The sequence below is a fragment of the Manis javanica genome, chromosome X (assembly GCF_040802235.1).
Source record: "Manis javanica isolate MJ-LG chromosome X, MJ_LKY, whole genome shotgun sequence".
In the NCBI taxonomy this organism is placed as follows: Eukaryota; Metazoa; Chordata; class Mammalia; order Pholidota; family Manidae; genus Manis; species Manis javanica.
This window is the reverse complement of record NC_133174.1, coordinates 2,878,158-2,895,899: the sequence shown is the minus strand read 5'-3', so window position 1 is coordinate 2,895,899 and position 17,742 is coordinate 2,878,158. Positions and strand designations below refer to the sequence as shown.

General features: G+C 39.4%; 1 protein-coding gene across 8 annotated transcripts in view; it reads left to right on the top strand.

The window, feature by feature from the left end:
* NLGN4X (neuroligin 4 X-linked) overlaps positions 1–17,742 on the top strand; it is a 245,029-nt gene that overhangs the window by 137,393 nt on the left and 89,894 nt on the right. For 6 of the 8 annotated variants that reach the window (XM_037013494.2, XM_037013493.2, XM_073227304.1 and 3 more), the window contains 2 exons: positions 11,430–11,489; positions 14,683–14,835. In XM_037013494.2, the coding sequence (XP_036869389.2) occupies positions 11,430–11,489; positions 14,683–14,835 (213 nt within the window). The remainder of the gene's footprint in view (positions 1–11,429; positions 11,490–14,682; positions 14,836–17,742) is intronic. The other 2 variants (XM_073227308.1, XM_073227309.1) reach the window with 1 other exon arrangement.

The following is a 17,742-nucleotide window of genomic DNA, read 5'->3' as shown; positions in this document are numbered from 1 at the left end:
GAGAGATGTGGAATAAAATGCAACGGGGGTTCCTGGAACAGAAAAAAAGGACATTAAAAATGAAGAAAATCTGACCAAGTTGTGGACTTTATGAATGATACTATTTCAGTATTGGCTCATTAATTATAACAAATGTACCCAACTAATGTTCAATTGCTAGGTGGTAATAATAGAGGAAATGGGGTGTGAGGTATAGATTATCTTTCGTACCCTCTTCACATTTTTCTCTAAATCTAACGCTATCCTAAACCTTAAATTCATTAAAAAGAAAAAAAATGCAGATTCATATCTTCCTTCTGTGATCCCTTTGAGCATCGGAATGCATAATATATATATATATAATCCTAAATACATAGATTGTAATCCTAAAATATGTAATATATATCCAAGAAGACATTTCTTGAATTTAAAAGTCAAATGGGAATTTGCTTAAAAAATACTTTACCATAGTTCTCAACAAAGCCTTGACGTACTTGTCTAGAAAAGGAATCATTGTGAGCTTAATTCTCACACAGCCAGCCTTCTGTCGGCACCCTCTTCCCTTCAAGGCCTTTCTCTGCTAATGAGATATTTCTCTTTTAAAAGTTATTAAATTTTTATTGAGATATAATTGACGGGTAACATTGTAAACATTTGAGGTATATATGTGGGTTAGCTGCATTTATACATTACAGTATCATTGTGATGGTGTTCACTAGCACCTTTATGATGTCATGCAGTGATCATTTCCTATTTGTGTTGAGAACACCTAAAACCTGGTCTTTAACAACTTAGAAGCGTATGATACAGGTTTATTGACTGTAATCACAATGCTGAATTGGATCTCCAGAATGTAGTCCCCTGGTTGCAAATCTGTACCCTTTAAACAAAATCTGTCCATTTGCCCCAGCCCATGGCCCCTGGGAACCACCATTCTATTCTCTGCTTCCATGAGTTTGATTATTTTACCCACAAATAAGTGAGATCATATAGTGCTTGTCTTTCCTTGTCTGACATTTCACTTAGCATAATGCCCCCTAGGTCCATCCATGTTTTTGCAAATGGCAGGATTTCCTTCATGTTCATGGCTGAGTAATATTCCATTATACAGATATACTTGTTTATCCGTTGTCCATTAATGGACATACCAAGTGGTTTTTGTTGCACAGTAAAGAATCTAGGTGCACCTACTGTCCTGGGGCACAGGGTGTCTATAACTGATATGCAAGTCAGAGTGTAATCAGGGCCATCCACAAAGCACAGCTGCAACACATCAATAAAGAGATGGTTCCCTCCTGAGGAGTGGACACCACAGAGTCGCTTGCACTTGGACTGGGTGTTCAAAGGTCTTGAAAGTTGCAGAGTAAGGAGATCCGTCGTGGCCTCAGAAGCTAGGAAGAGAATGCATCATGAAGAAAATCTGGGGGGCAGGAAAGTACAATACATATTTACGAAACCATGAAAAATAATACCTCTCCTGGCAATACTATGAGTCAACATTGATGGATCGCTGGCAGTGCACAAGACAACATTCATGTGATTGTTTTGAAGGAAAGCTGTGCATGATTTTTCTAGATATGTGATTCTTTTAAGCTCTTCCTTACTTTAGGGACTTCCTGTGATTGACTCATAGGAAATAGTTTGATTTTTCCTAGTCTTAATGATTTTAGAGTGTCATCATGGCAATATTGTGCTCAGTCACTGTAAATATTTAGGTACTTCATAGTCTGTGTTGGCATACTCGGTTTTCTATTGTACTATAGTCATATGGTAGTTTAGTGCCAAGTATAAAAATACTCATTTTCTGGAACAGCTGAGCAAAATCATGGTGCTTATAGGAAAGCAAGGTGTCCACTGTAAGGGAACACATCCGATTGGCTTCGATTTACAAATATCAAGCCCACAGGTATTTACAGACATCAAGACACAGCTCTGATGTAAAACAGTCTGTTTGATTCAGGTATGTGTGGGGCTGTTAGGAGTCTGCATGGCCTTCTGGGTGTGCATTTGGCCAAGTGTGTGCTTGGGTAAGTGTGTTTTTGAATGAGTACCTCCTGGAGAGAAGCAAAGAGCTGTAACAATCAACGTAGGCTAAGATGCAGTGCTGTCACAGAGACCCCAAATCTTCGCAGCTTGCAATAACAAAAACTTATTTTCCTTTTATGAGGTTTGTGTCCATCTGGGGCTGACTAGTTGTTCTCTACATCCTCTTCTTTCCAAGACTAAGGCTTGAAGGGGTGGTCCCCATCTGGAACATACTGGTCAGGTGGTAGAGGGAAACAATATGGTAGAAATGTGATGATTTATAATGTTTTGGCTTGGAAGTGATGTCTATATCTCCCGTTGACTTTGTGCTGGCCAAGACCAGTGTTAGCAGAAGAGGATGGTGTCCTTCCCTGTCCTGGCCTGCGGGACGAACGTGGAGTGTGCCAGAGACACCTGCAGAAATGAGACAAGCAAGAGACACAAAGAATGACCAGCAAGACAGGATGTCTGATCAAGCTGGCAAAGTTTATTGTTTACAGGCTCAATTTATACAAGTAGCAAGTAAGGGGTGGGTCAGGAGATAATTGGACCTTAGGTGGCGCTGGCGGGGAGGTGTTTTCACACATCCTCAAGGTCTCCCTATTTTCAGAGTGAGGAGTCTTGGCTCATCTTCAAGGACAAGATATGTTTTTGTGAGCAGATAACTTCCAAGGACTGCACCGGTTGCTCTCAAGCTTGTGCTTTCCCATGCTTCATTCAGATGTGGGGGAAGGGACATAGCCCCGGCTCCCAACACTTCCCCAGGGAAGGGCATGGAATTTTTGGAACAAATAACTCTACGCATAATGTGTTGAGTGAACATAATCGCACTGAAAAGTGGATGAGAGACATTTCCTTTAAGTTTGTTTCCTTGTTGACATTTCTGTTTATATCAGCACATCTTCAGTTTCCCGCTCACTAGAACAAGGGACACCTCTCCTGTGGCCAATCAGCTAAGTCTACAGCAGGCTGAAGTGACAAGTCCTTCTCCGCATTAAGAACTACCCTACCTTCCAGAGACGGGATGACCTGGTGATCCTTAAAAATAGATGTTTAGGGCCCTTAATGGAGATCATTTCATATGCATCGCCTGGCAGATTCAGGGATTGAAGAGTGCCGTACTTTTGCATACATCTAGACTAACTTCATTTTTTGGGAATGATTGCATCTAAGGTTCCCACATCAGGCACGAGACCAGGAAAGCCGAGGGCAACTCGACTGGTTTGTAGTGAGTAAATATAGACAACCTGCGTGGAGATGTGGATGGTTCATTCCTTTACATAGACTGCACCAGGATGATTAGCCAAATGTTTCAAATCCCCCTAACTCCTTTCCCACACACCAGAAACTTAACATGGTGCAAAGATGCACCCTCTAGTCAGCTGTGTTCTGATGCAGAAGGAAGCTTGTCATCAGAGGTAGCAATGTGTAGCAGAGCTCAAAATCGTCCAGAGCTCTTTGCAAGGGAAATATATGTTAAGCTATGTTCATGTTGGTGTATCAGTTAGTTACTACTGTGTAAGGAGCCATCCCAAAGCTAAGCATTTTAAATGGTCTTTTATTTAGCTCATGGTTTTACACACACACACACACACACACACACACACACACACACACACACACACATCTCCAGAGGCTTATTGTCTTTTTTTAAAATTCAAGAGATGAGGAGGTGCATCCAGGCAAATAAAAGCCAATTTCATTTTTCAACATGAGTTCTTATATAAAGATACCTAAGAAACAACTTAGTATGGTATTAAATTGGTTTCCATTTTTAAATACATTTTGATTTAGTCTCAAGCTCATGAAGATTATTTGGGTTGTTAATATATTCTATCAAGTGAGAGTTCTAATAAAAATGGGGGAGACTTCATGTAAATCAGACAGGGCTTGCTTTTTATTCCTCAGAACAGAAGTATTTCAGTAACAAAATTCACAACAAAAAAATACTCTGTAAAGCTATGCAGTACCCTGAGATTTTAATAGGAAACACAGACATATAACAGAGACCTATACAATTTTAGGTTTATTTTGATTCCTAGAAAGAAAGTGTGAAATAAATTCTTCCTAATTCCAGTAAAACAAAAGAGGAAAATTGTTACTGAAACTTTTCTATCACTTTGTCTTCCAAAACCAGTCGAGTAAAAGAAAACATACCCACCCCTCCAAAAGACCCTCCTAGTATTTCCATTATTACAATGAGACATTTTGATCTGGCAGAAAATTAGAAAGAATTAGACTTTGCTACTTTTATAATCACAAACATCTGCCTTCAGTTTTCTGAACTGAGTATCCCGCATAAATTAGGTGACAGAATTCTTATCTACCATATGTAAAAAACAAATAAACCCTATATGGCCAAGAAATGATAAATGATAACAGAACAGCAATTGTAAAAATCAAATAAGAAAAGGCACTATTTCATTTCCATACTTGAGTTGGTCATGCATATTATACAGGAGAGTGTATATTTCTCTCACCAACGTCCATGATCATCCTTCATAAATGGTATGGTAAGTTCCCCTGCCTCGTAGTAGCTGTGGGTTTGAGGTAAAAAATTCTATGACTCACCCAACAGATGTTTATCATGTGGCTTAAATGTGCTGGGTATTTTGCTAGTCATTGTGAATTTGGCAGCATAGGGCAGTAAAAAAAAATGGGTCACCTTTTTTTTTTTATTGGAACTAACAATCCCATGAGAGTCATCCAACCAATTAGGATATTGTATATGAGAAGGAATGCTTTCAAGAAAATTTTACAGTGCAATGAATAGCAGTGGGACCTTCTAGGACTGCAAATGCTTGGAGATCAGGAAATCCCTTCTGAGGGAATGGAATTTCAGTTCAAGAAGAAAGAGGGTAACGAAGGGGACTGTGTGAGGAGGATAATCGGGGATATAAAGCAGGAGAGGTTCGCAGGAAGAGACGGCGTGAACTATCCTGAAGTCCTAAATGAAAAGTAGGCCTAAAGGACATGTGATTATCTGAGCAATTGAGCCATGTTTGTGTGCGTGTATCAGTTAGTTATTGCTGCGTAAGAAGCTGTCCCAAAGGTAAGCACTTTACGTTGTCATGATTCTATGGACTGGAGGCCTGGACTCTGCTCAGCTGGGAGATGCTTCAGCCTGGGGTCACCTTGCAGGTCATTTGCATGCTCATGGGACAAGGACTTTCTCAACAAGGACGCTTGTCTGTGCCAGTTCTGGATTATGGAATCACATACACATGGGGAGCTCAGAGCCCCAGGCTGGGGACTGGCACATCATAATGTCTTTCTGTTGAAAAGGCACAAATCCTAAAACCAGTCCAGATCCCAATGGTGGGGACACAAACTCTGTCCCTACCTATGAAGAACTGCGGGGTCACAGGGAGGGTTTGTAGGATTGGGACCTTTCCCCTGTCAGTGGATGGCGCCCTATAACTCAGGTCCTGGGACAGAGGTCTTCTAATTCGGGGATACATTTCCCAAATTTTTTCTAAGTACTTCTGATGATTACTTTAGAAAAAATCGACTTCCATACACTCAGCTCTACATGTTCTCTTTCCTAAGACTTTCTGTACACTGAAAACCTTTTTCTTGCATGACAAAAGAGTGACTTTCACTTCCCTGGGCAAACCTTGCTTGGCACGGGGTACAAGAGAGCTCATCCCAAATGCGGGTGATGGGACGCCTCTTTGTTGAACGCCCCATTACACAGCCTCTCCAGTCGTACACAAATCTTTGCTAGGAGTGAAACTTGAACTTGTTCACATGTTCTGATTTCAGAAGGAAAAAAAAAATAGGAGGCGGTAGGTCCGCTATGCTGAAACCTCCAAATGCAGACACTGAATGTCTCTGTAGGTAGCCGAGAGTTCAAGGATCATGTGTATTGGAGGAAACCCACAGATTACGTGTTCCATCTCATTGTTGAGATTCACCATGCTAACAAGTTGCCAGTAGGAGTTAGAACCTATGTTAAAATGTATGTGTGCGGTATGAATCCCCATGACAGCCGATCGTCAAAGGGCAGGGGTGACAGATGAGGTATCCTGGTGGCGTCCCTGCCTTAGCCCCCTCCCCTGGTGTCCCCACCGTGTCCTCCACCACTAAGCCACCAGGTCTCCCCCTCTTTGCTCTCTCATGCTTGCTTGCACCCACCATGTCCTTAGCAGACACCCTTACAGCACAGACTCCTCTCCCAGATCCAGGGAGGACTGCCAATGAATGAATGCGTTCCTCAGCCCCGCCTAAACCATGCTGTGCAAGTCTGTCCCAAAGACGAGCCACCACTTTCCAGATAGGTGTGACACCCCCAGGTTCATCTCTCCAAGCCAGGGCGTGCATATGCAACATGTCAATACATATTTGCAAAAGGAATGGGCTTATGCGTGAGTAAACTCATGAAGCATGTGGGCTTCAATGTGAGGCAGGTGCCACTCAACCCCTTGCTAAAGTGAGCCCAGGACATGGGTGAGCGGTCGCTGTCTCCACCCAGTACTGATATACAAGGTTAAAGAAGTATTCCTTCCTAGCCGATTGACAAAGTCATTCATCACTCATACCAGTGACGGCCAAGACAGCTCTTATTTCCCCTGTAACCATCACATAACTTCCTCCTTATTGAAACTAATGCATTTAGTGTAAATATGCCTCCTTTGCATTAAAGATGACAAGGCTAAGTTGAGCTTGGAATTTTACCTCTTACGAGATAAAAAAATAAATGTGAACTGGTAAACACATTTTTGATATATGTTATCTTGTACTTAGAGCAATAGTTCTAAAGCTTTTCTAGGTTCTATCATTTCTTGATATTCTTACATAGATATTGTAACCACCTAATACTATCTGATACGTTTATTAGGTGATGTGCACACTGAAGTGGCAATGAATTTCATGTATATTAAAGAGACACAAAATTGCTCTCCTGCCTCAAAATGTTAACAGCAGAACCCAGAGATTTTCCATGGATTTTTAACATTTTCTCCGTTACTGTGGTCTGCCTTTTCTGAATCCCCTACAAAGTGCTTCCATTGCATTTATGACACAAGGTACTATTTTAAATTGTCTGACTTTTGAACATGATGTAAAGTTGAAAGGGGAACATCAAAAGTAAAAAAAAAAAAAAAAAAAAGGATGGACACCCTTCAGAACCAGCGACACTGTGATATTTTATTTATAAAATCATATTTAAATTTTAATAATGGAATGAGTATACATTTTCTGGAGGTGATTTAAATATTCCCTTTAATATTTAGACCCATTTCCCCACTGCGGCGAGGTGTCAATTAGTAGTTGTAAAGGAATATTATTCTGACGTTTTGGGGAAAGGTTGCAAACCTGGACAGAAAGGAGAAAATGAAATGGTGTCTGGACTTTGAAATGCCTTTTGTTTTTAAAGGTAGTTACAAGATGGGATTCATCTGCAATAAATTCCAGCAGAATTTCTTTTCCACTCTGTCCTCTAATACCTGTGTTTACACGATTCATGATTGGAACTAAATTACACGCTCAGGAGAACTCAGTTGGTTTCTAGCCTGTTAAGGTTCTATTTCTAAGGAAAAATACAGCAGCAGGTTATTAAAAAAGAATGCAAGGGTGAGAAATTAAGTATACATAGACCCTGGAAAGTGATATCTAATTATGTTTCTGCCAGGCTCTGCTCTATAAAATTAATTTAAAATTGTCATTTGGCAAATAATTCCTATCAAAATAAAAAAAACCAGAAGAGTGGATGACTTATCTTCCCTATTTTAAAACATACTAGAAAGCAATCGTGATCAGGACAGTCAAGAGTTCAGGTGGCTAGAAATACAGAATGGAATATAATTGGAGTCCAGAAATAAGTCCTCACCTTTTGAATCAACTGGCTTTCAATAGTAGTATTGGAACGATTCAGTGAGAGAAGGTTCGTGTTTCAAAAACGGTACTGAGACGATGGATATATCCACATGCAAAAACGATGAATTTCAACCCTTGCCTTTTCTAATACACCAAAAGTAACTCAAAATAAATGAAAGGTGTACGAACAAACTCTTAAACATTTAGGAAAACACATAAGAGATAGTCTTCAGGGCTTTAAATTAAGCAAGGATCCCTTAGATCCAAGCTTTAAGAGAAGACAATCAATAAAGTAGACCTCGTCAAAACTAAAAGCCTTTGCACTTCAGAAGACACATTGGGTAAACCAAAAGAGAAGCCACAAACTGGGAGAAAAAAATTGCAAATCATATTTCTGGTAAAAGACTAGCATCTAAGAAACATAAAGAACTACAATTCAGTAATAAAGATCAAAGAACCGAGCCTTTAGAATAGGCAAAACAATTGAATAGATATCTCATCAAAGAAGATAGTAGATGGGAATATATTCGAAGTCATTAAGTCATTAGCTGAATGCAAATTAAATCCACAGTGAGACACCATCTCCCACCCAGGAGCATGGCTGTAATCCAAAAGACAGTAAAAGCTCTGTCAACAACGTCAAGAAATTGGAACTTTCGTCCACGGCTCACGGGGATGGGAAATAATGCAGCTGATTGGAAAACAGTCCGGCAGTTTCTTAAGACATTAAACGTAAATTTGCTACTCATGACATGTGATAAATGTAAATCATATAATAATGCACTTCCACTCCTAGATCTATCCAAGAGATATAAAAACATATGTCCATATAAAAATAGTTGTACACAAATGTTCATAGAAGCATAATTCAGCATAACCACTGAGTGGCAACTATACACATGGCCATCAACAGATGAATGGATGTAGAAGATTTGGTCTGTCCCTATGGTAGAATGTTCTTCATCCACATGAAAGAATAAAGTGCTGACACATGCTACAACATGGTGGCCTCTGAAAACATGGCGAGAGAAGCTGCTCACAAAAGACCACATATTATACAAATTCATTTCTGCGAAGTGTTCAGAAATGATAAATCCACAAAGAAAGTAAATACGTGAGATGGGGAACAGAACATGGAATGTGTGATAGGCCACAGACAATCTATTTGGGGTAATAGAAATGTTCTAAAATTGGATTGTGCTAATGGTTGCCCACCTCCAGAAAAAAAATGATTGAATTTTATACTTTGAGTTGGTTTTCTGTACCTCAGAAAAGCTCTTCAAGTAAATTTGGCTGACAAAGGAATTTGGTCAAGATTCAGAGACAGTAGATTGCTACTTAATCAGCGATGTAACTGTTTGTGAAAATCGCAAGAGTGTTACAGATCTCTCCAAGTTTTCCCCCACTTGGGGCACTTTCCCTGACCCCTGCCTCTCTTCTGGCCCCCAGAGGTATTTCAGTTTACTCCGATTTCATGCATTAATGGTGAACCTCCAGACATTACGAACTGAGTCTTGAGAAAGGGCTGTGGCATTGAACTCACTCCAAATCTTGCAGAAGGGCCTCTGGGCTTGTGCCAGGCCAGTGGCCATGCATACTCTCTATTTCTAGGTACAGCATGAAGGAAAAAAGAGAATTATAAGTAAATTCAGATGAAGCCAGGGATAGGACAGGCCCACGAGAAACGTAAATTCCAGGTATGGGGGCTGAGTTAAAAAAAGCCTTTCCAATGTTGACTGCATGCTTTCTAGAAGGCTGTGATAAGGAGATGTAGTCAGACATTAAAGCATCACACGTTGGTACCAGGGAATCAGCTTAATCAGAGAATACAGTCAATGTCTTTTGGCTAGACCTTTATTTTTTTCTAGCATCTCTTCTTTTTTTTTTTTTTCATGAAATAGGTGACCTGTTTTTATAAAAACCTAAGATCTTCTTCCATAAATGGATAAAATCCTTTTTCAGACACAAGAAGAGCTTGTCCTCTAACACAAATAGTTTAGTGTATTATTCCTGTCCCCATTTCTCGAAGAAAGGCATCCTAAACACAATGTGCCATAAATCCAGTCCACAAGATAGCTTGGATATAGATTTCATACCAATGAATCTGGACAAAATCCACCCACAGGATAGTTGAACTAATTTGGTGGGGATTACATTTTTTTAGAGTTCAAGTTAGTGAAATCGGTGGAATTCTTGGACACAAATAGATTTTGCTATTAAGCGAAGAACTACAAGCTAATGAGTGATGTATCAGTGTCGGGTACTTCCTAATGGATTGGAAATGGGTGTGTTGTAAGAGTGGATGTTTAAAAGGTGTCGAACTACAAACACAGATGATATTCAACCATTATTTGAACTATGAAAACAGCAACTTCACATCTTGGTGGGTAAACATACTTAAGCCCCTCTGAGTTATGGAGAACTAACAGATCCTTTTCAGACACAAGGATGGTGGGAGACAGGGTCCACCTTCTCTCTCTTAACCCACCAATCCCAGCACCCACCACAGAGGATAAAGACAGAGTGAATGAATCGACACTTTCTGAGCTCGGGAGGTAAATCCCATGACTGTCTAAGACCATTGAGCCAATTAACTAAACGATTCAAACCATAATAAATATTTGGGCTTCTTGTAACTGGAAAACATAAAAACCAAAATGGGGCAATGAAGACAGCATAGAGGAGGTCTTGGTGAGTTTAGGGGACCTACCCCACATTTTGTCTCTCTGGGATTCTTACATGGTCTTTGTTTCAGGTGATCAAGGTAGGTGACTTTATTTATTTATTGTTCACACATTCAGATACCAGTGACATTCAAGTAATAGTGTTTCAGATACAGAGAACATAATGTATAATGTTGTATATTGACTACAAAATGTACCAAAAGTCGTATATGCTTTATAGTAGTAAACAGGTGGAACTGATAACAGGTAACATTTCTCTGGCTACTGGTGAGAGGGGCATCTTCAGGGTTTAAATAAATTGGTGACATTTCTGATTGCTTTTTTTTTGTTTTTTGGGGGGAGAAATGGTGTGTTTTTAAGGTCCTATGCATGAAACTAATATCAATTTTAAGATGTTTTTATTAATGTCCACCCATGTTCATTGTTTAAATGTGTTTCTTTGTACATTTTCCTAACCACAGTGTGTTGGTTACATTTCAAAACTTTGTCTAGATTTTAACAAGTTATAACGAGAGATACATCGAATACTTCATATGCATTTCTTTTAAGAATGTGGAAAATCTCTTTTTTAATACTTTAATTTTCTGTTTTTTAAACTCACATTAGCTTTTTTTTCTTTTTTTTTTTTTTTGGCAGTAATACCATTTTAACCCCCCCAAACTGCATTTTCACAGGATATCTAATATTTTTCGCAAGTAACATTTTGAATTTGTTCTTGACATCCTTCTGTTTATATGCATTTTGCATTACCTTCTCTTATTTTTTTTGAAATCCCAATGTAACAAATTTCAACTTTTTGTGTGACTTTATTTTTTTTTTTCTTTTCCTTTTACTGGGTAGTATCTCGCTTCTGAATTTTTTGCAAACCTGTTGTTTTTGAATTCTCTTTTTTTCCCTTTATTTTCCTTCTCAATGTGACCCCAGGAAGCAACACAAAGAAAAACGCAGATGGTATAACCAGTAATGATCGTGGTGAAGATGAAGGTATTTTTTGGTTTTTTTTCCCAAAGCTCGACCCCGATGCATGATTGTGTATCTACATCTCTCTCTCTTTTTTTTTTCTTTAATTTCGGTTTGTTTTTCCCTCCCCTTCTCTGAAATGAGTGCACATTTGTGTGCTCCTTCTTCTTGTTTGTATTTTCTTCTTGTTTGGAAACCACTGTCATTTTTAATCCCTGTGATCGCATAGATGACCGCAAATCACCTGGGAGAAGACGTATAAACGTTGTTTCTAACTAAGAAGTGAGGGATAAAATACTATTTACAAAGAAGCCCACCTTTTTTTTGTTGTCCTTTTTCTTTTTTTTTTTTTTTTTTGGCTTGCTCCAAAGAAGAGAAAATGGAGTTTTACAACATGCATGATGTATACTTTCTTCTTTCCCAGTGTTATTTTGTTAAGTTAACATTGTATTTTTGGAGCTTTTCTCTCCGTGATGTCTTCTAGGAATTGCAAACCTCTGCGATATACCTCAGTAGAACTTTTGGGGTTGCTGGCGTTTCCTTTTCTGTTTGAGTGATTTTTTTTTAAAACCTATTAGTTCCAAAATGGCTTTCAAAGAATCTTCTTGTCTGGTTCACAGTGAAATACATGAAGAAGTGTTATAACGATATGCTGTTTCTCTGAGGATGGGTCTTTAGCAGCATTCAGACAAAAAAAATTAAAAAAAGCATAGGGACAGCCAAGAACTAGAAAAGGTCCCAGAGCTACACCTTGGCATCTTCCAAAAATCATGGCTGTTTTGGAAACATTCCTCCTCCCAACAGCCACAACAAAAAAATGCTTGGTTGCTCTGGAAATTTTCTTTTTGAAGGATCCCAAATTGGTTGACATATGATCTGCCCGAAGTAAATTGATTTTTTTTTTTTTTTAACATGGAAGATAGCTGGCATGCACGTCACAACTAGCACATTGCATCCTACGGTTCCTGCAGGATAAATGGTCTTAAAGAAAAGAAACAACAATTCTAAATAAGTCCACATAAAGGCTGTGGAAGATGGGTGAAGGCACGTGTTCCATCAGAGGAGCAGAACGCACGGCCCTCCGTTTATTTTTCTTGGAGGGTGAAGGCTCTGGATGAATCTTTGGTTCTCTGGACGAAAGGCAATTTAAACCTGAGAAGTGATTCGTGAGTTCTCCTTGCCAGGCAGCAAAACTGCCCTCAAAGTGCCTTTTTTATCAATTGCTTGTTTATACTGCCTTCTCGGATGTCTCTTCATAAATCAACTGCTCTCTGAGAAAAGAATTTTGGAGAATCAACATTGCCTGCATACCCGGTCCTCTCTTAACGTGATTATTTGATGATTTTATTTGTTGTTAACCCGGGTTCCTAGGGCTGCTCAAACAGTAACACACCGATCCCTCCTCCTTCCTCTGTACACCCTCTATGCATGTAAGTTGCATCTTGCGGTGTGTTTCTTAGTGCATTTCTTTTCCATCACTAGGATGTTTCACATTGCTCGCAATGCAACTTTGTCACCATGAAAATGCCCCTAGTTTTCATTGAATACTGATACATCTTTACTTTGAATCAATGCCTCATCCAGTTACACCTACCTTAAGGTCAGGAGAACCTCATTCCTGCGTGTTGTGAAGTGGTAAACGATGTCGACCCAGCGTTTTCTCCAGGGCAACTCCTTACAGCAGCCCTCAAGCCCTACTGACTCTTTTTTTCCACAAAGGAGTAGCCAGAAGCCGATAATGGTTAAAATAAGGACAGAAACAGCAAATCCGGGACCTCAGAGAGCAGTTGATTGTGCAGAACGCCCCACCGTGTAGAGACAGTGGTTTATGTAAAATCCCATGGAACACGTGATAAAGGACTCTTACTTTACATTTGAATTCTCTGTGAGGAAATACGGTGTTTTTCTGCTATAGGTTGAATATCTGCAGACCCGTGGGGTGGGGGGGTGGGGGGCACGCTGTTTTCTGTATTTGACTGTGACCAGCATGTTCTTCCTGCCTTCGGTACACTTCATTGCAGCACCCAATGAGCTCCTTTTGATTCGGTCTTCATAATTCATTTTATGAGTAGCTTCCATCCCAGTGATGATGGTTCACTTCCTTAAAATTCCTTTCTGATATTTAAAAATCACCTTGGCAAATTAGGATTCAAAACAAGAAACTTTGATGAAACAACTGAAAGTAAATGTACGTGGGTACATTTGGTTGTTTTGATGACATTCAGATATTTAAATTATTTGCATGTATATTTGTATCTCTCTATACACATACGTATGTATATATTCAGAAGTGTTTACACTTGAGGTCATTCTTCTCTACCATTAAGGGAAGCCTTATGATGAATGGGTGCTGAACAGGTTATTTAATCATAAATTTTCAGGAAGCAGGCTTTACGCAGGGGTCTGCAATCTCCACATTTCTGTCCTTCCAGACCACTGCACAATATTGTTTTTACATCATTGTTATATAAAATAGTAAAGTAATTGTGAAGGGTACTCATTGGTTGGCAGACACACTGGGAGTTTATATTCCCTGTGAAAATGTTTAACGTTTCCATAATTTCATCTTGAGTTGCAACCTCATGCCATTCTTAGTATATCTTTCATTTTTGTAATTAAACATGTGGGCATGTACACTTCAGTCAGCAAACTAGAACAAAGGCATTTGCTTCAACATCTTGTTTTGCTTATTTTTGCACATGTCTGTTCTGTTGATAGTTTTTAACCATTTATTCAGCTTTGGTCATCATCTGTCCTGGTTTGAGAGTTTATGGGGTCACTACTTCTCTTACATTGTCGTTAACTCAAAATTGTATCTAAAAGCTCACCTTTGAAGATGACTGTCATGGAGGAAATAAGTATTTGTAGGTATTCTTAAAAATTCAAATAAGTATCCATCTACATAGAAGATTACACAGGACATAACTATTTCATCTTAATTTGTTTTAGTGTTTCAGACATACACAAACATCCATAGGTCTACATAATAACCTCAACTGTATGCTTCTCAAAATGTCATTTGAATGAACAAAGTGTCATTGCATTGGCCATGTTCCTTAGGGTATCTTATCAAGGCGAATATAATTCAACAATGGAGGTAGTTAAGTCAAAACTACGAAAAGTAATGTGTGCCCTTTGCGCCCCCCCCCTTTTTTTTTTAGCCCTAGTTCATCAGTATGACTCTTTACTGTATTTTCTTACTTGATTCTTTTTCCAGACATCCATGATCAGAACAGTAAGAAGCCGGTGATGGTGTACATCCACGGCGGATCTTACATGGAGGGTACGGGCAACATGATCGACGGGAGCATCCTGGCTAGCTACGGGAATGTTATCGTCATAACCATTAACTACCGCCTGGGGATTCTTGGTAAGTGATCGCATCACGCCTGTGACCTTGCAGAAGGCCATGAGGAAGTTCTGTCTCCGTGTTGTTAGGACTGATCTGAATTGTGCACTTCTATTTGCCAGGAAATTCCGCTCTCCACCGCTCACTTCCCGCTACCCGATATGTTTGTTCCTTTTGATACTTTCTTGGAGAACCGTCTGTTTTCTCAGTGTGCCAATTTCTAACCCAGGAATTTTATTTTTTGGAACCGCACCCCATCCTCCGACAGATGCTGACTGTCAGGTTGTCCAGTTGAAAGGACATTTTTACTTAAAGCCCTTTTCTTTCCTGGGGCTGGATGAATACATCACCAGGCAATAAATCTCTGTAGAATGAACACGTCTGGTGGTGACTCTGGGTGATGGTGATCATTTGGGAATAGTTGACAACGGTGTAGCTACTAGCTTATTTCTGTGGGTAAGCCAGTGTGCCAATTAGTTGATGCCACGTGGCAAAGTCTCATGCCTGGTTCCTAAACTGATTATCGGTATTTATTGGGCCCTGAAAATCTAGTGGCTGGTGACATGGCCATTGTATTTCCATGCAGTGGAATTTAGCTCTTATTTGAATTTTGTAAAATTTAGGGATTTACAGGGAAGGCAGATTGTCTAAGGGCATGGAAATTCAAGAGTATCGACCCATTGTGATGGTTAATTTATTCTCTGACAACTTGGGGTTGGAAGCGTATATATTCAGGAGGTGGTATTTTGTGATTTAAACCTTCGTTTGCGTTTTGCCTGTGGTCGTAACCATTCATGCATAATATTCCCAGGGCTATGCGAACATGTTTGTTTTCACGGCAAAAATGCATTGAGATGGTGCAGAAATTTGAATTATTAACACTGTGGTTATGACAGTGAGATGTGCTTGTTGAAGCACGTATTTTATATTTATGGTAATATATAAAAAAGTAAGATAAAATGTAGTAAGGGAGCTCTGCCCAATAAGGTATGTGGCTGAAAATATTTTCTCCCAACAGGTCAATAGTACCAAAAATATTTTATTTTCAAAAGACCCTAGGAGCAGAGATGAGTGGTAGAAATGCATTTGTAATTTAGAACTGTAAATCACCCACCGATGTTTGCAAGGTGGTGCCTTCTGGAGATTGAAAAAATGCTGGCTGTTCCTTTAGAACTTTTCTCATTAAAAAAACCTTAAGCCTTACCTGTTGCTATGGAGAGTTAAAAACAATCCTGGTGAGAGAGCAGAGCCATGACTCAGGAGTGTAAGGGAAATCGGAGACGCACATGCCTGGCTGTTTCCAGCCTGCAAACGAGCTACCGTCCATCACTAAGATCGCTACACACCCCCTTTTATTTGCTGGAATGAAATATGTTAACTGTGTTGATTCTACATGCGGGAGACATTCTAAAATGTGACTCAGTTCATCTTGATCAATGGATCTCTCATTGTCAATTGTCTGGATGAAATTGGTTCCCAGCATTTACTTTGCATTTACTTTGGCTTGTGAGAAATCAAGATTGTAGGTTGTGAAAAGTATTTCTAAGCCACTAGCATTCAGATCTTTTTAAAAGGCCATTAAATAGGAAGGAACTCCAGGCACGGTGACCCATCACTCCCAATTAGATAGGGATTTTGATTTTCATAGGAATAGATAGGCTTTTAACAAAATGTCAAAATATTGAGTGTTTTCTTCAAAAAGTAATACACGCATCGATGCAATTTTCCTGTGTAGGGAATAGAAAACATGTTGTTTGTGATGATTGCTCTTTGTGGAGTAATATGTGCTATTTTCCTCCCTTAAAGAGATGGTTAACAAGAGGACTTAGAAAATTGGAAATTGATAAAAAGTGGAAAAAATGGGTATAAAAATAAACAAAATTTTGGTAAAGGTGGAAGCAGGATGTTGGCGTGGAATGCACATGAGTTTAGAGTGAGACAGAAATGAGGGGGCACATTCCCACTACCTCCTGTCTGAGGTGTGACTTGGGGAAAGTCCGCTGATGTTTTCTGAGCCTCCATAGGCGATACTAGCATTCTACGCCTTGCAAGGTAATTGTACATGCAGTATAAACATCCAGTGGGTTTCAGTGTTGTGAGGTTACATAGACCAGCTAAGAACCAGTATAGCAATCACCTTATCATCTCCCTATTAATACACCTGGACATCATAGTATTATCCCAGAAATAATTGCAACTGGGCAAATACATCATGGCTGGTGTCTATCAAATGCCATCACCTAACCTGAACTTTACATTAAAAAAAAATTATAAGACACTTATAATATATAAATGAGAGGGTCTTCACACTAGCTTTTGGAAATATGAATGCTTTCTTTAATCCGAAGCACGTGACACCATCTTGCTAGCCATTGATGATGTAATTTATCATGTCATCTAGGAACTCTGAGCGTGGTAAACACACTGTGAATATGCTGGGACTGCCCCAGGCAAACAGGGATGGATCATTCCAGCTATCAAGCCATTATTTCTACCTAAACCTAAGGTCTAATGATTTAACAGGTGTTCCATTTATTATCAACGTTGTTCTATAGGAACATTTCCAACTTTTTGGACATACACGTTTGTCATTAGGAGGCCTGTATATCCAAAACTTGATTGCTATCAAATCTGCCTTTTTTTTTTTTTCTATGATGATTGTCTGGAGATCTGTGGTAGAGAAGAGACATCCCCTCACCGATGCTTACCGATGGGAATACCTGGATGGAATGTATTCATGTGTGGCTGTTATGTCTCTAATGTCTCCTTAGTTGTCTCTAACTCAGTTGGTGGTTTCTACCTCCTTTCAAATATTCATTTCAGTTTAACTCACGTGGCGTTCTTTGTATCTTGGTTATCCTAGGATCTGATGCCATGTGCATGCTTTAACTTATTTTTGCTTCAAAATGGTCTTCTCTGTATATCGTT